We start from the raw sequence: 23647 nt of genomic DNA, 5'->3' as shown, positions 1-23647 counted from the left end.
GAGCTGTCAAAAAGCTACAATCAATACGAAGAATACAGTGGTATTCAGGAGAATAAAACTCAAGATTGTTTGATACAAGAAAAATAAATCGTTGGCCGGGTATGGTGTCTCACGCCCGCAATCCCAGCACTTTGGGAGGTAGAGGTGGGCAGATCACCAGTCAAGAGATCAAGACCATCCTAGCCAACGTGGTGAAACCCCATCTCTACTAAAAATGCAAAAATTAGCTGGGTGTGGTAGTATGTGCCCATAGTCCTAGCTACTTGGGAGGCAGAGGCAGGAAAATTGCTTAAACCCAGGAAGTGGAGGTTGCAGTGAGCCGAGATTACGCCACTGCATTCCAGCATGGCGAGAAGAGAGACTTTGTCTCAATAAATAAATAAATAGGTGTACCCGATGCATTTTATATGCTCAATTCATTCACAATCATATAATGGCTTCTCTTTGGTTAAAAAAGGGAATGGTTGAATTAGTTTTTATTTCTTGGAATTAATTTTCTCCAATATGGCGTTGTATACAATGAAGGAACTACCACATATTTGAAGGCACTAACAGGCAGGTCCAGAACCCACAATTCTTGACACTCAGTCCAGAGACTTTTTCACTATATTAAGTACCCAAATAACTGAAATGACTTTGAAAATCCTCAATATTCCCTAAATAAAACCTATTCCATAAAACAGGTAAATTGCAATGCACAAGAATGACAAAGTATACAGCCAAGAAATACATATTATAATTTGTCTAAGATTTGGGATATAAAAATAAAGATCTGCATTTATTGTAAATATTATATATACAGAAAGAGCTCATCACAACCTAAGAGAGGAAAAGCAAAGATGAGGTTCATGTTTTGATTTTGGAATATTTGTATACTGTCTGATGAGATACCACAGTGGATCACAACATGGAAAATTCAAAGAGTAACACTTGATTTACTAGTCCTCTTAGCAAATGTATGAAATATTATCCAAATTATTCCAGAAGTAATTAACTAACTGCTGAGTAATTCAAGCCTTTTGCTCCTGTTCGCCATGACATCATTTTAAACATTCCACTAAAGGCAGAGGAAAAGAAAGGTCATGACATTCAAATAAATTAATTAGTATTTGATGGTAACAGCACATCTAAAAGGTATGAGTGGAGAAGATGAAAGTCTTAACCAAAATGAGATTTCAATTCTGAACATGAAACAGGCAATCAACCCTAAAAAAATGTTAGGATATGTCATTTACGAAAATAATATACCTTTTAAAACCATCTCTTTGTTCTAATCAGAGAAAACATCACTAACTACAAATGCACCTCACAGCAGTCTTTGTTTAAAATTAAAAATTGGCCAGGTGTAGTGGCTCATGACTATAATCCCAGCACTTTGGGAGGCTGAGGTGGGCAGATCACTTGAGTCCAAGAGTTCAAGACAAGCCTGGGCAACATAGCCAGATTCCATCTCTACCAGAAAATAAAATTAGCCAGGCATGGTGGCGCACACCCACAGTCCCAGCTATTCAGGAGGCTGAGGTAGGTGGATGAATTGAGCCTGGGAGGTTGAGGATGCAGTGAGCAGTGATTGTACCACTGCACTTCAGACTGGGTGACAGAATGAGAACCTGTCTCAAAAAAAAAAAAAAAAAAACCAAACAACAAAATAAAAAAATTAGAGTAACACAATAGTTAGCTGTTTGTTTACAATGGTTCCTGTATACAGTATACTATCCTGTGTTTAACTTTAGATACTCAACATCTGTGGTCAGCTCCAATACCATATAGCTTAGCCCATGGTTTCTAGATAAGAATTTCTGAATTTAGAAAGCTGGTTCAAGGAAATGTACACTAGAGTGAACCTCCATTGTTCTCTGCCAGACTGAGTGGCTCATGCCTATAATCCCTGTACTTCTGTACTCTGGGAGGCCTAGGTGGGAGGAGCCCTTGAGTCCAGAAGTTTGAGACCAGACTGGGCAACATAGTGGGATCTCATCTTTACAAACAGTAATTTTAAAAAATTAGCCAGACGTGGTGGCATGTGCCTGTGGTCCCAGCTACTTGTGAGGCTAAGGTGGAGGAATCACTTGAACCCAGGTGGTTGAGGTTACAGTGAGCTATAGCACCCCTGCAATCCAGCCTGGGTGACAGAGCAAAACTCCATCTCAATAAATAAATAAATAAAAATTAAAAATCTAAGATCAGGATGAAATGATTAATTGGCCTAATGCAAAACAAGAAAACAGAAAAAAAAAAGAGAGGGAAAAAAAGGTTGGGTGTGGTGGTTCATGCCTTTAACTCCAGCACTTTGGGAGGCCAAGATGGGAGGATCCCTTGAGCCCAGGAGTGTGAGATCAGCCTGGGCAACAAAACGAGACCATGTCTCTACAAAAAATAATTTAAAAAAATTAGTTGGGCATGATGGTACGTGCCTGTAGTCCCAGTTACTTGGGAGGCTGAGGTGAGAAGATTGTTTGAGCTCAGGAGTTGCAGGCTACAGCAAGCTATGATCAACCACTGCCCTCCATCCTGGGTGACACAGTGACACCTACCTCCAAAAAATGGGGTTGGAGGGTTGAGGGGTAGCCAGCATATAAAGCCAATGTAGCCAGTGTATATGCTGGAGAATCAGAACAACAAAAATAAATATAACTTTTATGGTGTACCAAAAACTTACTGTTAAGGGTTGAGTTGTGTCCCCCATGAAAGATATGTTCCAGTCCTAACCCCTGTTACCTATGAATGTGATCTTCTTTGGAAATAGGATCTTTGCAGATGTAATCAAGTTGTGATGAGATCATCTTGGATTAGGGTGAGCCCTAAATCCAGTGGCTAAAGGAAAGGGAGATGTGGATGCAGATACATAGAGAAGAATGTGAAGCTGTGAAGAACCTGATGGGCAGATGGAGGCAAAGATAGGAGTGATGGCATCTACAAGCCAAGGACCACCAAGAATTGCTGGGGTCCACCAGAAGCTAGGCAGAAGCAGCAGGGATTCTTCCTTAGAGCCTTTAGAGGAATTCTGGCTTGCCCACACACTGATTTCAGACTCCTCGCCTCCAGAACTGTGAAAGAATAAATTTGTTGTTTTTAAGACTCTGAGTTTGTGGTATTTTGCTGTGGCGGCCTTAGGAAACCAAATACACTCATGTATACATAACGACATAGATTTCAACCTGATTTTTAAAATAGAGGGAAGCTTACTTTCCCTTAGGTTACAAGCACCGAGCATATGAGAAAAAGAATAGGTAATTCTTTAGGGAATTAATTAGTTCAAAGTCATCCTAGATGATTTTTTTCAAAGGTCTGCTTGGGTGTATCTTGTGAAGATAAAATCCCATGTCTAAGGAACAAGGAAGAAGTTAATACTTTTGTGGAACCAAACATGTACTGCTTTGCTAACCTTTAAAATAGTGGTCAGGGCAGGTGTTGTGGTTCATGCCTATAATCCCAGCACTTCAGGAGGCCAAGGCGTGTGGATCACCTGAGGTCAGGAGTTCGAGACCAGCCTGGCCAACATGGCGAAATCCTATCTCTACTAAGAATACAAAAATTAGCCAGGCGTGGTGGTAGGTGCCTGTAATTCCAGCTACATGGGAAGCAGGAGAATCACTTGAGCCCGGGAGGCAGAGGTTGCAATGAGCCAAGACTGGGCCGTTGCACTCCAGCCTGCGTGACAGAGCAAGACTCTGTCTCAAATAAAATAAAATAAAAATAATAAAATAAAATATTGGTCAATGTATTTACTTAGCCCCAAGAAAGAAACCTAAATTTGTTTAATAAAATAAATTAAAACTTCACATAGAAAATCATATTATTGAAGCAAAATGGTTTCCAAAAGGGCACAAAGGAAGTTTTTTTACTTGAGAAAAAAAATTAACTTTTAAAGTTAAGGAGTCTAAAGACTTGACTGCTAGCTTTACACTGAAGGAAAGAGTATTTTTTCAGTTTTAGTAGCATTAAAGTCTTGCACTATTTTTATTTTTTAATCAACAAGTAAAAATCATATTTATGGTGTATAACAATATTTTGATACATAAATATATAATGTGGAATGGCTACCTCAAACTACTTAACATGTATTAACTCACATTTTTTTTTTTTTGTGGTGAGAACACTTAATATCTACTTTCTTAGCAGTTTTCAAATATGCAATATATTGTTACTAACTGTAGTTACCATGATATACAATAGATCTCTGGAATGTACTCCTTCTAACTGAAATTCTGTGTCATTTGACCAGTATCTCCCTACTCCCCTACCCTCCAGCCTCTGGTAACCACCATTTTATTATTTCTTTGGGTTCAAAAGTCTTATACTATTAATAGCCAAACTTATCTTTTGACTCTGTAAAGTTTAAGGCATTCTGCCTAAGTTTCCAAAATAAATGTAATTATATAAAATTTACAGTTAAATTTCCTTTAAAACATAAGACATAGGAATTTAAAGGAAAATATATATATATTTTGCCATTCACTTTTTTTTTTTTGAGACGGAGTTTCACCCTTGTTACCCAGGCTGGAGTGCAATGGCGCGATCTCGGCTCACCACAACCTCCGCCTCCTGGGTTCAGGCAATTCTCCTGCCTCAACCTCCTTAGTAGCTGGGATTACAGGCACACGCCACCATGCCCAGCTAATGTTTTTTTTGTATTTTTAGTAGAGACGGGGTTTCACCATGTTGACCAGGATGGTCTCGATCTCCTGACCTCGTGATCCACCCGCCTCGGCCTCCCAAAGTGCTGGGATTACAGGCTTGAGCCACCGGGCCCGGCTGCCATTCATTTTTTAACAAGCATTAATTGAATGCCTGAATGCCAGATACTGTGATAGGTATGAGAATTCAAAGATAACAGGGCTCCATTCTTCATGAAGCAGAGTTGAATGACAAAGCAGAGAATAAAAATGGGACAAGTTCTCTAAAGAGATGTATGTAAAGAAAGGAAGGAACTCACTCCAGGCATGGTGACTCACACCTGAAATCCCAACACTTTGGAAGGCCTAGGTGGGCGGGATCACTTGAGGTCAAGAGTTCGGCACCAGCCTGGCCAACATGGTGAAATCCCATCTCTACTAAATATACAAAATAAGTCGGGCATGGTGGCACACACCTGTAATTAATCCCAGCTACTTGAGAGGTTGAGGCTGGAGAACTGCTGGAAGCTGGGAGGTAGAAGTTGCAGTAAGCTGAGATCATACCACTGCACTCCAGCCTGGGCGACAAAAGGGAAATCCGTCTCAAAAAAAGAAAGTAAGACAGTAAGGAGCTCAGTGAAAGGATCAGCCTAAGAAACCAAGGGAAACCTGACAGAGGAACCAACACTTGAACAAAGTCTTTGAATTTCCTAGATGAAAGGAGAGAGAAGAAGAGGAATTCCAGATAAATGGGAAATAAGGACAAGCAAATAAGGCAGTAATATGAACCAGGATACACATGGAACCCTCAACAGATGTGGCATATCCAGGATTGCTAGGAAATTCTTTTTTTTTTTTTTAGATGGAGTTTTGCTCTTTTTGCCCAGGCTGGAGTGCAATGGCCTGATCTTGGCTCACTGCAACCTCTGCCTCCCAGGTTCAAGTGATTCTCCTGCCTCAGCCTCCCGAGTAGCGGGGATTACAGGCATGCGCCACCATGTCCAGGTAATTTTTGCATTTTTTAATAGATACAAGGTTTCACCATATTTGCTAGGCTGGTCTCAAACTCCTGACTTCAGGGGATCTGCCCACCTCTGCCTCTCAAAGCGTTGGGATTACAGGCGTGAGCCACCACACCCAGCCAGGAAATTCTTTATGGCTAAAGCAAAAGGTTGGTAGGATCAACTATTGAGAGATGAAGCTGGAGAGATTGCTATGGTGAACTATTTAGCCTTGTGTCACAGTTGACAGGGAGCCAACAGCATTTTTCAAACTGGGAGTTTTAGGATACGAAGACCATTCAAGGAAGGTGCCACAAGCAAAAGATGCTGAGGGCCTGAACTAAGGCAATGTCAGTGAGAATAAACAGAACAGCCTATATTTCAGAGTCATTTCTGGAATCACATATTGAGGATCTGGCAGTAAGGGAGAAAGAAAAATCAACGATGGCACTCTGGCATCTGGTGAGGGGACCTGAGTTATTCAACAAAGATATGGAATACAGGAAAAAGCAGATTTGGGCAGGCAGGAGAGGGAGGAAAATAGTGAAGGAAGAGGGAGTAAAATGTTAAGTTTAAGATAGCTGCAGGACAAAAAAATCTCTAGTGATGGCAATACTCGATATTTGTATTCTTCAGTATATATAAAATACTTTTACATACATTATCTTAGTTGATAGAACAACCCAGTGAGAAAAGTATTTCATAAATAAAGGATACTAGGTTTCCAAAAAAGTGACTTGTTGTAGGCCACACAGCTAGTAGACTACTGGCTAGAACTGAAGAAGAAACATCAGACTTCAACCCAGTCTAATGAGCTTTCAAGAGCCACTCCAAGCCACAGGTAAATCATAGCTAGTTTCCAATTGTCACTGATGTCTTAGGGTTTTGCTGCCTCTAGTTGCCTCAATTTTATGCAATCATTGCCAAGTCCAGAATTACCAAGTTCAGACTGGCACCCAGGGTAACAGCAGTACTAAGAAAAAAAAATTTGGAACCAGTAAGCATCATGCAGTTAGAAAAAAAGCTTAGATCATAGAGAACTGAAAGGTTTTTTAGCTCATCTAGGGGAGGAACTCCCTATGATAGTTTCCCTAGGTAACATCCACAAATGCAATATATTATAAAAGGGTACCGTGGGCTAATTGATTTGGGAAATCCTGGAAAACAATTAGATTGCTTTATTGTGCAATTTTACAAAGGTTTAATACTCTCATGCACACTGAAAATTTCTAAAGGTATAATTAAGAATGCAGTGTTCCCAAACATATTTGACCACTGAATAACCTCCATCATTTTTTTTAAGAGACCAGGTTTCACTTCTTGCCCAAGCTGAAGTGAGAGCAGTAATGTGATCCTAGCTCACTGCAGCCTCAAACTCCTGAAATACCTGCCAACTTTATTTAGAAACCATCTTATAAGACTCGCATCCAATAGAATATACTTTGAAAATACTGCTCAATGAAAAGAATTAAGCAGCACACCAACAAATACAAATAAAAAATAAGTACCAATAGTACATTAATGTTGAGCGAATGCAGGAAAAAAAAAGTGATGAGAGTCTTATGGACTAACTAGGCAAAATTTTCTGCCCAATATACTGCTAACTTTGCAATATAACTTAGGCAGTAATATGAACCAGGGATATACATGCTTAAGTCAGTAGAAATCTTAAATTGCTAAATGATGTACTTATTAAAATTCTATTAATGCAAGTTATAATTTTAGAAATTTTAATTGCCTACCCTTGGAGGAGTAAAAATTTCTTTTATATTATTAAAATGATTGTGTTTTATAACCTTCTGAACTTTCATCAAACCTTCTTGGGTTCATTTGGAGGGGGAGGTTGTTTTGTTTTGTTTTTTTTGAGACAGGGGCGTGCTCTGTTTCTCAGGCTGAAGTACAGAGGCATGATCATGGCTTACTGCAGCCTCGACCTCCTGTGCTCAAGTATTCCTCCTGCCCAGGCTTTTGAGTAGCTGGGACTATAAGTGCGCACCACCATTCCCGGCTAATGTTTTTATTTTTATTTTTGTAGAGACAGTGTCTTGCCATGTTGCCCAGGCTGGTCTTGTACTCCTGGGCTCAAGCGACCCTCCCACCTCAGCCTCCCAAATTGCTGGGACTACAGGAGAGAGCCCACACCTGGCCTCCTTGTTTTTATTTATAAATTGATAATGGCCTCAAGAATTTTTACAGCCTTTGAATCATTCTGAAAATCATTACAGGATCAGGTAAAAAAAAAAAATCCCATTAGTAGAGAAACCATTGGAAAGAAAAATTCTACGTAACAAAAACAGTTATGTAAATGTCCCATTCTATCTAAAGTTAGTAATAATGAAATCTTTGTAAAGACTTTACATACTAAATGCTTCCTCTCTTGATTATCTTCTTAAGATACTCATCCTGTATTTCCAAAGACCTTAAGTGGTATGCTGTTTGAAGTCTGAAATAGATTGCTAATAGTTCTGTCATTCTGCCTAGTGATTAAAATTACCTTTTAACTCCCTTAGTCCTTTCTCAATGTAAACATTCCTACTTGAGAAATCAAACTGAGTTCCAAATGACTACTATGCAGTGCAGAGACCTGAGAAAATGTAGGGATGAGAGTTCCTTCAGTTTACTGTTAATAAATTCAGATTTTCTATTCATTCGTTGATGTATTACAGACAGCCCATTTCATCATCTGCAAACTATAAATATGATTTCCAGTACTATATTTTGCATAACAGAATCATGATATTAAATAGAAGTTCTCTTTGATGAAACAAATATTCATTTGAAAGCTAAAGAAATAATAACGCTATTAATGCATCTCTTGTTTTGTCTTTACAAGGCTAGTACATTAAAGGTAGAGAGAATATCACTTTGAGCTACACTATTGAATTATAATTTATACAGACTAAGGTTTCTCTTTTCTTTAATTTCAGTGTGTAATAGGAAAAGAAAACCCTTTCCTTTTGATCAGTGCTTAATATTTTGAACTGTGATCAAATAGTCAATTTTTACTAAGATTATAGAAATTTATAGTTTCTAAAGTAATGATAAACAGTTTAATAGAGATAGTTGCAACTTGAACTATGAAAATCAAGTAAACTAACCTTCCTCATTACTTTGGCCTTATCCTCACACTGGGTCCCTTATTCTCACACTGACTCCCTGAGTCTGCTGAGGTCCCCAAATGGAAACTGCAATGCATAAATCCAAGGTTGGTTTCAAAGAATCAGCCATGTAAACAAAAAGTAAAGGTGCAAGATAAAAATATCTGACAATTGCTTTAAAATTCACGACAAAAACCTAAAATAAAAATAAAAAATAACAAAAAAAAATTTAAAAACAACAAAAAATAAAATTCACTACTAAAACTGAAGAAAATATGCCACTCTTTTGCAGACTGATTTGCATTTGCTTCTTAACTGGAAAAAGAAAATGGATACACGCTGATGTGCATGGGTACTCACATAATTTACAAATGAAGTAGCAAAAAAATTCATCACACTTGAATATGTTACAAATCACAGTAAGAGTTTTCTTACCTTCAAAAGTTCAAAATAATGGAGACAGTGGTAAACAGGGGCCAGAAGCAGCCTGGGTAAAACATATTGAACAGCTTCTTTGAAACCTTCGCCTATTGACTAGAAAACAAAGTGATTTAATTTTTTTTTAAGTTTGCTTTTCAGACACTGTACATCTTGATTTAAAAATTACTATACCTGCAAATAAAGTGCCGCCCCAGGCTTCGATAACTGACTAAGGAAACGATCATGAAAACCAGGCCGCAAAATATCTCGAGCATACGATTCATATGGATCAAATGCCAGTTCCTTAGAAAATAAAGAAGGTAAAACATAAATAATCTACCACTACAAACACAGAAAGATTTAATTATGGGGCACAACTATGCGAGCACAATTATGTATTTCTTTGAAAGTCTCTAAACAAAAATTATATGACTATTAATTATAATTTTAACAGAAGAGATCCCAATATTCTCAAGAGAGTAAATCAATTCTTTCTGATGAGTAACAGAATCCTTATATAACAGCTCTCATTAAAGGTTTCCGATAGAATATTATCAACAAACTTGGCCAAAAGAGTGGGCAGACTTTTGGTTCTAGAAAACGAAGTTTAACTTGAACAACAAAGAATATAGATATGTACAACTAGGTAAAGTATAAACATTAGAATACTGAAGCCAGGCTTTCTTTTTATAGTTCTTTCTTAGTGGTGGACATGTACTTTCATATTCTGTAAACCAGAGGTAACAGTTCCTGTCATCTAAAATACATTGTTATAATTTCACAAAACAAACAGAATCCAAACTGCCAAAAATTTTGCCATCATTAATATAACCTATCATTAATAAATTCTAATGGCTCAGTTAAAACTAGAATCTACTGGTTTTGAAGATTTCTGGGGAAAAAGAGAGTAGGTATCTTGATTTTAGCAGGAGAAATAGAGTCGCTACTCTTCTATCTTGTGCTCTGTTCCTGGTAAAAAACTATTATGAAAATGGTATTCTGGATTCTAGCATGAGCTCATTTCCATAAAGGGTAATTCTAGCAAGAGGAAGAGGACATCTAGTGGGAGCATAGTAAAAGGCGGTAGAAGGGAATAAAATAACAAAAGATGGTTATGAATTAATCAACCTTAATGTTGTTTTTTCAGATTGCTTTTCATTTTTTTTCTTTGAGACAGTGTCTTGGTCTTGGTCTGACACCCAGGCTAGAGTGCAGTGGTACAATCATGGCTCACTACAACCTCTACCTCCTGGGCTTAAGCAGTCCTCCCACCTCAGTCTCCTGAGTTGCTGGGACCACAGGCGCACACCAGTGTGCCTGGTTAAATTTTGTGTGTATTTTATAGGGACAGGGCTTCCGCCATGTTGACCAGGCTGGTCTTGATCTGCTGGACTCAAGTGATCCTCCTGTCTTGGCCTCCCACAAGTGCTGGGATTACAGATGTGAGCCACTGTGCCTGACCTCAGATTGCTTTTTAAAGAATGATTGAATAGTAACACCACCAGATCAGAAATCAGAAGACATGAGTTCTGGTTGTTGCAAAATGCAATATGGCATGTAAACTTTCGAGTCATACTGGATTCCTTGAGCTGCCTCCTAGCTGACTTCTCAATTTTAACTCCTTTAACTGTTTTCTCAACTAAAAATTGCCATCATGACAGCAGAAATTGCAATCTATTATGTTTTACATAAATTGACAGTAAGGTTTCAAAAATAACAGGAGGATGGAGTCAGGTATGAATACAGTGGATGGAAGAGAAGACTAAAAATGTGAAGAGATGCTTATAGTTTAGGTCTCTTCCAACTTAGAAATGATCATATACCACAGACATGTTTTACCCTCCTCCCCTTTCAATAAGCCCTAATTTATTATATAATTTTTATAACTATAGGTAAAGAAAAGGCTTTATAATGTGGCTTAAAAACATGGGTTTCAGAGTCATAGTTCCAATTCTGACCCTACTATTTATTAGCTGTGTAACCTTTGACAAACTACTTACTTTCTCTAAGCCTGTTTCCCCATTGGAAATGTGAATGAATAATTATCTCAGAGTTGTTTACAGAACTAAATGAGATATAAGTAAAGTGCTTATAATAGTGTCTGGCACAGAGGAAGCACTGCATAAATGGTAGTAGCTAGTACTATCATTTTGAAATAGTTAATCTCAAGAGAAAAAAAAATCAAAACAATTAACCATGAATCCAAATTCTCTTCACATAGTTTTATTCTTGAAAACAAATTTTTAGAATGGTAAGCAATTCTAACAGTTGGTATGAGTTAATAGATGATTTTATGATAGGGTCACTGTTTAAAATGCAACAAGATTCATAGGAAAATATAAAATTTAATTGTCAATACACATAATTGACAGAAAAGTATAGAGAACAGCTTAACCTAACTATACCCACCACCAAACTCAAAAAAGCTCAACATTTTATAGTACCTGCCTCAGCTCTTTAGAAATTATTACAATACAGATGTAATTAATTCCTCTGAGCTCCCTTTCAAAAACTCATTTCCTGCTGATCACCAGGGGTAGTCATTATCTTGAATTTGAATCTTATCCTTCTCATTTACATTTTTATATCATAATTACATATGTATCAAGAAACAAAGCATATAGTCTTGCATGCTTTCAAACTTCATATAAATATCATAATGCATACATTCTTCTATAAGTTGCTTTTTATACTCAAAATTGTTTTCAAGATTTATCCATTTCAATTTACAGTTTCTTTCATTTTAAAACTCTGTATAATATTCTACATATGAATATATCAGTTTTCTCTGATCTGTTCTCCATTGATAGTAACTGTTTCTTGTGTTTCATGATTATAAAAAAGTTCTGTAACAAAAAAAAATCTGTAATTAGCACTTGGTATACAGGTACACCTCACTTTATTGTACTTCATTTTATTGTACTTCGCAGATACTGCTTCTTTTCTTTTTTACAAGTCAAAGATTTGTGGCAACCCTGTGTGAAGCAAGTCTATTGGCCCCATTTTTCCAATAGCATGTGCTGATTTTGTCTGTGTCACATTTTGGTAATTCTCGAAATATTTCAAACTTCTTCACCATTATTATTGAGCCAGTGTTCATTTACCATTCTGAAAATCCTAGGGCCCTTAAGAAGTATGCTAAATCTACTCTGCCTGTACCCTGTAAATGGAACAGCAAAGCCTGGATGATAATACAACTGTTTACAACATGGTTTACTGAATATTTTAGGCCCACTATTGAGACTAACTGCTCAGGAAAAAAAAAAAAAAAATTCCTTCAAAATATTGACATTGCACCTAGAAACCTAAGAGCTCTGATTGAGATATGCAGAGATTAAAGTTGTTTTCAAGTCTCTTTTTTTTTTTTTGAGACGGAGTTTCACTCATGTTACCCAGGCTGGAGTGCAATGGCGCGATCTCGGCTCACCGCAACCTCCGCCTCCTGGGTTCAGGCAATTCTCCTGCCTCAGCCTCCTGAGTAGCTGGGATTACAGGCACGCACCACCATGCCCAGCTAATTTTTTGTATTTTTAATAGAGACGGGGTTTTACCATGTTGACCAGGATGGTCTCGATCTCTTTTCCTCGTGATCCACCCACCTCGGCCTCCCAAAGTGCTGGGATTACAGGCTTGAGCCACCGCGCCCGGCCCTCTTAACACAACATCCAGTCTGCAGCCCATGATCAAGAAATAATTTTGACCTTCAAGTTTTATTATTTCACAAATATGTTTCACAGGGCTGTAACAGCCATAGATGGTGATTCCTCTGCTCTGTCTGGACAAAGTCAATTGAAAACCCTCCGGAAAGGATTCACCATTCTAGATGCCACTAAGAACATTCATTATTCATGGAAAAGGTCAAAATATCCATATTAACAGGAGTTTCGAAGAATTTGATTTCCAACTCTCACGGATGGCTTTGAGGAGTTCAAGTACTTTATGGTCTTATTTCTATAGTGAATGCAGCCTTTAAAAATATTATATATTCAATGGACTGTAAGTGAGCACAGTAATGCTACCAATTTTTATGGGCTGATCTTTTACCCAACAACTATGATGAACTTGCCAACTAGTTCTAACACTATATAAATTTTCTTGGGTTTGCCATATAATTACATTGACTAAAAATAGGACAACTTTGTCTTGTCTATTCCTTTTCTGTCTTTTAGTATTGGGTAGTACTTGCTATTAAAGTGTGAATAGAAGTGGTGATGGTGGTATTCTTTTCTAATTTCTCAGTTCTGCTGTAGTTTAACCATTATTATATCTCTTACAGACTTTTAGTAAATATCCTTTATTAGGTTAAGAAAGTTCCCTTCTATTCTTTGTTTGCCCAACATTTTAAAGAAATTCATGAATGAGGCCGGGCGTGGTGGCTCACGCCTGCAATCCAAACACTTTGGAGGCCAAGGCGGGTGGATCACCTGAGGTCGGGAGTTCATGATCAGCCTGACCAACATGGTGAAACCCCGTCTTTAAAAAAATAAAAAATAATAAAAAAATAAAAATTCATGAATGAATGTTTAATTTTATGAAACCCTTTTTCTTGAGATTCTAACCTGCTAAAGTAGAAAACTACATTAAAACTTTTTTTTTTTTTAAGTCAAACCACATTAAGAGTAAACATCATAAGATACATCATATTTGGTCAAATGTTTTATTGTATTATAAACTGAATTTTCATTGCCAGTTTTGTTGATGTCTGAGAATGTCTCAATACTTTTTTCTTGTATTGTCCTTATCTAGTTTTGACTAAGTGTTCATACAATCCTGATTAAGTTACCCTTCATGTCTCTACTCATTGGAACAATTTGCAAAAGAGTAAGATTAAATGTTTCCTGAAGATTGGCAAAAATCATTGTCTTATGCTGTTTTCTGTTGCTATAACTGAATAACTGAGACTGGGTAATTCATAAAGAAATTTATTTACCACACTTCTGGAGCTGGAAGTTCAAGACAGACAGCTGCATCTGGTGAGGGCCTTCTTGCTGATAAGGAGTCTGCCGAGTCCTGAGGTGGTGCAGGGCATCACATGGCAAGGGGACTACAGCATGTCAGCTCAGAGATCTCTTCCTCTTTTTATAAAGACAGGTGTGCCATCATGGGGGCCCCACCCTGATGACCTTATCTAATCCTAACTACCTCCACAGGCCCCACCTCCAATCAATATATAAATTTGGAGATTAAACTTCCAATACATAAAATATGGAGACACATTCAAACCACAGCATTCATAACACCTGGTGTATGCCTCAAGTCATTTGTTGAAATATACTTTTGATGCATTCATTTTTTAATGTTTTTTTTAAACTTAGGACATTGATACTGCTCTTTTATATATTTTAAGGATTATTTCATTACAATTCTAAAACATTTTGAAGTGGATCTTAGTATTCTTCCACAGTAATTCCAACTCAGAATTAATTAATTCTGCTGTTACTTACTTACATATTATTCTCTTAGGTGTACCCTGTTCTCTTTCTTAGTATTCTTCCACAGTAATCCCAACTACTGGGGTGGCTGAGGCATGAGAATTGCTTGAAGCTGGGAGGCAGAGGTTGCAGTGAGCCGAGATCGCACCTGGTATTTGTTTCCTTTTCCCATTGATCAGCCATGATAAATTTTATATCAATTTCTAATTCATTAATTCTGCTCTGTTACTTCCTTACATATTATTCTCTTAGGTGTATCCTGTTCTCTTTCTTGTTTCTTGGGTTGAAAGCATAACTCATTCATTTTTAATTATTCCGAATCTTTCAAAAAATGTGTAAAACCTTAAGCTTCTCTCTGCAGTGCTTTAGCTCCTGCTACGATTTGAATGACAGTGTCCCCTCTGAAATTTACGTTGAAACTTAATCCTCAATGCAACAGTATTACGATATATACAATTGACCTTTGAACAACCTGTGGGTTAGACCTGCACGGATACACCTATATGCAGATTTTTTTCATCCAAATGAGGATCAAAAATACAGTTATCTGTGGTATGCGAAACCCTCATATATGGAGAGCTGGCTTTTCGAATATGTGGGTTCCACAGGGCCCATGCAAGTTTTGCAGGGCCAATATGGAACTTGAGTTTTGTGGATTCAGGCATCTGTGGGCAGTCCTAGAAACAATTCCCCACATATACTGAGGGATGACTGTGTATGTGTGTGTATCTATACACACATACATACTCTCTCTGTTATCCCATGGTATCGGTGAGGGATCCCATGCAGATAACAAAATCCAGGGATGCTCAAGTCCCTGATATAAAATGGTGTATTTGCATATAACCTTCAAAGGATCCCTATATTACTTATATCTAATATAATGTACATTATGTAAAGAGCTGTTACACTGTATTTTTTAGGGTATTGTAATGTATGCTGATGTAATGTATTGTAATGTGCTGAACATTATAGTATGTTACTACACATAGAACTATCCATTTTTTTCTTCAAAAGTATTTTCAATCCAGTCGGCTGAATCCACAGATGCAGAAGCCATGGACATGGAGGGCTAATTGAGAGAGAGAGAGAGAGAGAGAGAGAGAGAGAGAGAGAGAGAGAGTGTGTGTGTGTGCGCGCGCACACGTGTATAAAATCAAATGTGTTAGTCAAATCTTCTGTAGCCTTACTAATCTTTTTTCTGTTTGATTTGTTAATTTCCGATGGACATGTGTTAAAATGTCCTAAGATGTTAGCTATTTTTTTTCATTTCTTGTAAGTCTGTCAATTTCTACTTATATGTTGAGGCTTTATCAGCGGGTGCATACACATTAATGGTTGTTTATCTTCGTGATAGTATCCCTTTTGTTATTAGGAAGTGCTCCTCTTTTTTCCCTCCTCAGTGCTTACTTTGTGTAGTTTTATCAGTTAATTTAAATTAATATTGACATACAGGTTTGACTCGTTTTTATGTTAGGATTTTTCATCGCTTTATCTTAAAATATTTCTGTGGTTCTGTTTTAAGAACCTCTTGTAAGCTGCATGAAGTAGATTTTTAAAAAATCAAATATGTGGATTTTTTAAATATCATCTTTTATCTTCATTATCATTGTTTTTGTTTGCTTCATTTATTCTTTCCTATTATCAGTGAAAATAATAAAAAAGTGTTACTATAGTTCTTTTCTCCTTAGCTGTACATTGTAAGCTACAGGTACTATTTCCGTTCTTTTGATTTTCCTCAATGTTTTTCAAAACAAATATGGTTACCTATACATTTTTCAAAAGTTATTCTTTTATCACAAACACAAATCCACTTTACATACTGTTCATTTTGTTACTGATACATAGAAATATAGTTTAGACTTTCCAAGACAAAAAACTTAAAAAAATTTTTTTTAACTATTCAGCAATTCATTAAATTTGTTAATACATTTACTAATATTTATTTTTATTTTTTGAGACAGTGTCTCAGTCTGTCACCCAGGCTGGAGTAGTGCAGTGGCATGATTCTGGCTCACTGCAACCTCAGCCTCCTGGGTGCACGTGATCCTCCTACCTCATGCTCCAGAGTGGCTGGGACTACAAGCATGTATCACCACACCTGTATATATATATATATATATATATATATTTTTTTTTTTTTTAAGAGATGGGGTTTGCCATGTTGCCCAGGCTGCTCTTAAACTCCTGAGCTCAAGTGATCTGCCCACCTTGGCCTCCCAAAGTGCTGGGATTAGAGATGCAAGCCACCAGACTACATCTACCAGTTTCTTTTTCACCATTAGTTATTGTATTTCTTGACTTTCCTCTGAGTAATACTTTCCTTCTTGCTAAAGAACACAATCCAATATGTCTTATAATGAATGAGTGCCTAGAGGTGGTAAACTCTCTTGGTCACTTTATGTTTGAAATGGTTTTTATTTATTCCTTTTTCCTCATTGTTGATAAATTCAGGTGTAACTTTACATAAAGTCTGTAATTTGATGACTTTTAATATATGTATATGATGTATTTCTGTAACCACCAACCAGATAAAGAAATAGAACATTTCTAGCACCTCAGAAATCTCCTTCATGCTTCCTAGTCAACCGCTATTCTAATAATCTGTTTCCAAAGATCTTATATACCTATCAGTATAATATGTACTTTGAGTCTTATTACACTCAACATTATGTTGCTGCTTTTATCTGCAGTTATTTTGTATTGCCACATGGCATTTCCTTGTGTGAATATATCACTAATTATCCATTATGAATAAACCTACTGTGGACATTCTTAAATATGTCTTTCAGTGAACATAAGCACTCATTTTTGTTTAGTATAGGCCTAAGAGTTAAAATGTTGGGTCACAGGGTACAGTTGTATGCTTAGCTCTAGTAGACATGCCAAACAGTTTTTCAAAGTGACTGTAACAAATTACACCCTAGCCCCCACCAGCAAGGAGACTTCCAACTGCTCCATGGTTTTAAATTGCATTTCCTTGATGAATAACAATGTTGAGCATCTTTTTTGCGTGTGAAGTACCTACTCAAGTCTTTTGCCTATTTGCTAAAAAGCAAAACGCTGAAGTTTTAGTTATTGACTTGTAGGCGTGGAGATTTTGTTTGTTTGTTTTTTAAGAAAGTCTTGCCCTGTCACCCAGGTTGGAGTGCAGTGGTGTGATCTCAGCTCACTGCAACCTCCACCTCCCAAGTTCAAGCAATTCTCCTACCTCAGACTCCCAAGTAACTAGGATTACAGGCGCCCGCCACCACACCCAGCTAATTTTTGTATTTTTTCAGTAGAGATGGGGTTATACCATGTTGGCCAGGCTGGTCTTGAACTCCTGACTTCAAGCAATCTACCCGCCTCAGCCTCCCAAAGTGCTGGGACTACAGGCATCAGCCATTGTGCCCAACCCAAGATTTTCTCTTTATCTTTAATGTTCTCTATTTTTACAGCCATGTTTTTAACTGTGTATTTTTATTTATCTTGAGCAATATTTGGAATTCATTTTTGATCTAGGAACTAATGCTTTCATTTCTTGAAAATTATCCATTTTTATCTTTTCAAATATTATTTCTCCATCACTCATTGTCTGGAACTCCTATTAGATGTATACTAAACCATTCAGTGTATCCTTATTACTTGCTTTTTTTTGAGACGGAGTCTCATTCTGTTACCCAGGCTGGAGTGCAGTGGTGTGATCTAGGCTCACTGCAACCTCCGTCTCCTGGGTTCAAGTGATTCTCCTGCCTCAGCCTCCCAAGTAGCTGGGATTATAGGCATGCGCCACCACAGCCAGCTAAATTTTGTATTTTTAGTAGAGATGGGGTTTCACCACATTGGCCAGGCTGGTCTCAAACTCCTGACCTCAGGTGATCTGCCCACCTCGGCCTCTCAAAGTGCTGGAATTATGTGGGTAACCCCCCATACAGGCACTGAGGAATGAGAGCTAAGCAGAGCCCTGGCACAGTTAGGGCTTGAGGAATATCTCACTTTATAGTGTTACTACTCAGCTATTTCCTTTTATATAATCCTTTACATAATCATATATTAGTTTATAGAAATAGGGCTTGAAGCCTTCCTTTATATAATCCTCTATATATAATCATATAATAGTTGATAGTATGAGTGCCTGAAGAATATTTCCCTACATATATACTTATAATTAGATCTTAGTTCATAATCAGAGGAATGCCTAGAGCGGACACAGTACAGAGCATGAATTAAGGAATAAGCAGCTTATAATCGGAGGAATGCCTAGAGCAGATACAGTGCAGAGCATGAATTAAGGGAAAAACAGTTATACCAGGACAAGAATCCATGGCCCAGGCGGCAGCGTTCAGTATCGTAATGATACCTGCTGTATGGCAGGCTTGGGGCGAGAGCCATTCCTCCTGATAAAGGAGTTGTAGGATCTTGCTCCAGTTCTTGTGGAAGGCTGCCCTCAGAATGGCAATCCACCTTGGTGACTGTGAACTTTATCAGCTCTTGCTACTGTGCTGCTTGAAAAGCATCTTCCCATAGAATCCATTGGAAGCTGCCAGAAGGTGGCGGTAACCTTGACAGCTCTGTCACTGCTATGTGACTTAAAGCATCCTCCTGTAAATCTTCTTAGAAGTAGTTTCCCATAGATAGAAGTATTGCACACTGCACCCTCTTCACTTTGCACGGCCCACCTTCAAGCCTCGGTGACCTAATGGGGGTGGACCCCTTATTGCACACAGCCCCTGCCTTCGTGGGAACGGGCCCCTTGCTGTGCGCTGTCCACCTCCTGGCCTAGGTGACCTAATGGGGTGGACCCTATGTTTTATTGCTCACGACCCTATCACTATCCTTAAAGATGATTTCACTCACTGCCCTACCCCCTAACCTATACACAATAAATACTCATGATTCTGGACATTCGGGGCCTCGCCTGACTCCGCTTACAGGTGGCATGGCTCCTCGAGCCCAGCTGCATTTTCTTTGTACTTCTGTGTCCTGTCTCTTTATTTCTCGGATCCTGCACCTTGGCATAGCATAAGGCTCACCCCACGACCCTGTGGGGCACTCAGCCTTACATCTGGTTCCCAATGTGCCCTACAGAATTACAGGTGTGAGTCACCACACCTGGCTATCCTTATTACTTTCAATTGGCCTTTCATATTTCTTATCTTAGTCTGTGTTACATTCTCAGTGAAGTCCTCAATTTCATCTCCAATTTACTAATTTTATACTTGAACTGGGTCCAGCAAATGTTATACTATATGAGTTATTTCAACGATTGTATAATATATTTAATTCTCAGTGTCTCTGTCTTTTGATATCTATCTACTCATTTCCTTTCCACCTATTTTTGTTTCACAATGTCTTCTTTATAAATGGATCATATTCCTTCACTTATCTCTTTGAGCAACCTAATCTTTTTAAACTTTTTGTATACCTACTGTACAACATTAATTTCATCTAGAATAAATTCATGATCTAATTGTTGATTTTATTAGATCATTCTGAAAATTAGAATTTGTCTTGTTTTTTGGAATTTTGTATTACATACTTAGTGGGAGACTTTTAATGTTTTGTTTCACTTTTTTCTCCCATTCCTTTATGATCTCTCTTCCAAACTAGAACCTACTCTTCAAATGACTTTGGGGGTTCAGGCTTCATATTGGCTTAATGTTGTGGGAAAATTGTTATTATTGTAAGGCAATGTTTTTGTCCCCCCATGTCAAGTCTACAACTTTTCAGAAAACTTTACTGTAGATAGCAGGTTGGCAGATTTTCCCAGCATCTTATTATAAGGAAGGACTTGAGCAAGAAGTCTTGCTCTGGCCTTCATGGAACATATTTGAAACAACTCATTGTCCTTAAGAGCCTAAACACCCAGAAACCAGAGCTCACTACCTTGAATGTCTATTACATTTCTAATCTTGTTTTCAAGTCTAGTTATATATATATTCCACTTTTTAATTTTTATACTTTATTACTTATGTGTGTTTAGAGCAGGAATGTAGAGGCTGTGGTGATGCTTGAACTTACCATTGTGTTTTGCCTGAAAGTCTTCATTTTAAAAAATATTTTACAAGCTCAATACTGTATCATAATGAGTGGAATTTGGAGAACACAGCAAGAGCTAGAAACCTCAGAATGACTCATTAATGCTAACTTATTATGATTCACTCATGTATTTTAGCATTTGAAATATCTAAGGAGTTAGTTACCTGTCTTTCTCACGGTATCTGAACCACCCAGGCCCTGGATGTTATTGTCCTATTCACTTCATTCCTATTCTAAATAATAATGCAGTTATCACATATTGAGTAGCTTACTATGTGAAGGTGGATAGCTAAATACTTCAGATAGGTTATTCAATTTTCACAAAAATCCTGAGTCCTATTACAGGTCCAATATCTCTTACTCAAAATGAAGTATTTTCGATTTCACATTTTGGAATATTTATAGTATACCTACTGCTTCAGCGTCCCGAATCTGAAAATCCCAAATCTGAAACGCTTCAATGAACATTTCCTTTGAGTATCATGTTGGTGCTCAAACAGTTTCAGATTTTGGATCATTTCAGATTTGAGATTTTTGGCTTAGGGATACTCAACCTGTATTATCATTCTGCTTTTACAAATAATGATACAAAGGTTTAGAGAAACAAAATAACTTCCCACTGGTCACACAACTAATAAGTAGCGGAGCTTAGACCGGAACACAAGTAATCTGACCTCAGGTCCAAGTTCTGTGGTCTCTTCCTTAATGTTCATTTATTGACTTTTCTTAACCTTTTACAGTAGGCCATTGAGTGACAGCTATAATACCTCCCCTTGGTGGTATCTGCTTTCCTATAATTAACCAGAGACCATTTTTCTATGTTTGGTAAGATAACAGAGACATATGTTAACAATGACCCTATGGAAAAGGAGCAATAACAGATAGTCAACAGTTAGTATCTATGACTTTGGCTGGAAAGAAGTAAGACTCTCAATTTTAATGTAAATGTAGGCTGATATGCAGACTTTTTGGGTATATAATTGAAGAACTTACCTCTGCTAAGTCTTCAAAGCAGCTTCCTACTAGTGGATGGGGACTGCCTTCATCTGTCATTTCTACAGTATCTTCTATATGGCCCAGTAACTTTACACTAAGTTCATGTATATCTACTATACGACTAAATATATTTTCTACATCCTGTTTGGGGGAAAACACATTAATTCAGTGAGGCTGTATTATTATAATATTAAACAAATTTTGAGCCAATATGTCATTTTATAATCACAAAATTTAACATGGCATATACAGTGAAAAATTTTAAGGACTTACAATTCAAGAATTCCTTTTGGAAAGATAAACAATTTGCAAATACATTTCTCTAGGTGAGTGGTCTTGAAACTTTTTGGTCTCAGGGTTCCTCACACTCTTAAAAATTGCTGAAGATTCTAAAAACCTCTTGTTTATAACTATGTATTGCAATGTTTATCACATTCGAAGTTAAAACCAAAAATTTTTTAAATATTTAATTCATTAAAAATAATAAACCCATTATGTGTTAATATAAATAGCACTTTTATAAAAAGTAACCAAAGTTTTTTTTAAAAAACTACAACAAAAACCATTTAGAAGAATGGAAATGTTTTACATTGCAAATCTCGACCGTAGTGTATGAGAAGACAGCAGGATTTTCATATCTATTTCTGCATACAATCTGTTGTGATACATTATTTCGAAGTATATGAAAATCTAGCTTTTCTGTGTAATTTTTCTATTGAGATAAAATTCATATACAATAAAATTCACCCATTAAAAGTGTACTTATTAGTCAGTGGTTTTCAATATTGGTTGTACAGTCATCACCAGTATCAAATTCTAGAACATTTCATTATCACAAGAGTAAGCCCCATGATTTTTTTTGGAAGGTGGATAGCTAAATACCTGGTACAGTCACTCTCTATTCCTTTCCTCTCCCCAGTGCCTGGCAACCACTAATTTACTTTGTCTCTATAGATTTGTCTATTCTGGACTTTCCATATAAATAGAGTGACTATCCTTTTATGGTAACATACTAAAATTCAACAAATGATAGTTTCTTAAAGGTTAGTTGCAATGTGGAATCTGAAATCATATCCATTTTATACTGTTAAATTAAAATTGGTTATTATTATATGATTTCTTTTTTTATCAGTGACTATATTTATCAAGTTGACATTGAGGCTATTTTAAATGTTCTTTTGGTAGATTTTTGTGTAGTTATTCACTCTCCTAACCACCATGACTATCAAGACACAGAACCTTTTCATCATCTTAAAAAGTTTCCTTGTGCCCCATTTCCATCAATCCTTACTACATCTCATTCCCAGGAAACCTGTGATCTGCTTTTTGTCTCTACAGAAATGTCTTTTCTAGAATATTAAATAAATGGAATCATAAATTGTCTTTTGTGCCTAGTTTTTGCTCATGTTTTTGAGATGCAACCATGTGATTGCATGCATAACTATTTCATTCCTTTTTATTGCTGAGTAGCATTCCACTGTATGGTCATGCCACAATTTGTTTATACATTCACCTGCTGATGGACATTTGGGTTGTTTCCAGTTTGGGGCTATTACAAATAAAGCTGCTACAAACGTTCACGAACCAGATTTGCATAGACAGACATGTTTTCATTTCTTCTGGGCAAAAACCTAGGATTAGAATTGCTGGGCAATATGGTTTAGTTTATGTTTATTGTTATAGATAACTGCCAAACTGACCAGGCACAGTGACTCATGCCTCCCAGCATTTTGGGAGGCTGAGGCTGGTGGATCACTTGAGGTCAGGAGTTTGAGACCAGCCTGGCCAACATGGTGAAACCCTGCCTCTACTAAAAATACAAAAATTAGCCAGGCTTGGTGGCATGAGCCTGTAATCCCAAATACACGGGACGCTGAGGCTGGAGAATCGCTTGAACCTCAGAAGCAGAGGTTGCAGTGAGCCAAAATTGCACCCCTGCACTCCAGCCTGGGCAACAGAGTGAGACTCTGTCTCAAAGGGAAAAAAAAGAGAGCGAGAAATACAGAGAGAGAACTGCCAAACTATTTTCCAAAACGTTTATACTAGTTTACATTCTCAAGTAA

General features: G+C 37.3%; 1 protein-coding gene across 1 annotated transcript in view; it reads right to left on the bottom strand.

Moving 5' to 3' along the window:
• SOS1 (SOS Ras/Rac guanine nucleotide exchange factor 1) overlaps positions 1-23647 on the bottom strand; it is a gene marked incomplete at its 5' end in the record, with an annotated part of 81750 nt that overhangs the window by 46843 nt on the left and 11260 nt on the right. The window contains 3 exons of the mRNA XM_017515298.2: positions 9151-9249; positions 9328-9438; positions 21582-21725. Of these exons, the coding sequence (XP_017370787.2) occupies positions 9151-9249; positions 9328-9438; positions 21582-21725 (354 nt within the window). The remainder of the gene's footprint in view (positions 1-9150; positions 9250-9327; positions 9439-21581; positions 21726-23647) is intronic.

The sequence above is a fragment of the Cebus imitator genome, unplaced genomic scaffold (assembly GCF_001604975.1).
Source record: "Cebus imitator isolate Cc_AM_T3 unplaced genomic scaffold, Cebus_imitator-1.0 Scaffold547, whole genome shotgun sequence".
NCBI classification, from domain to species: domain Eukaryota; kingdom Metazoa; phylum Chordata; class Mammalia; order Primates; family Cebidae; genus Cebus; species Cebus imitator.
Note: the sequence above shows the minus strand (reverse complement) of the source record. Positions and strands in the feature narration are given on the sequence as shown.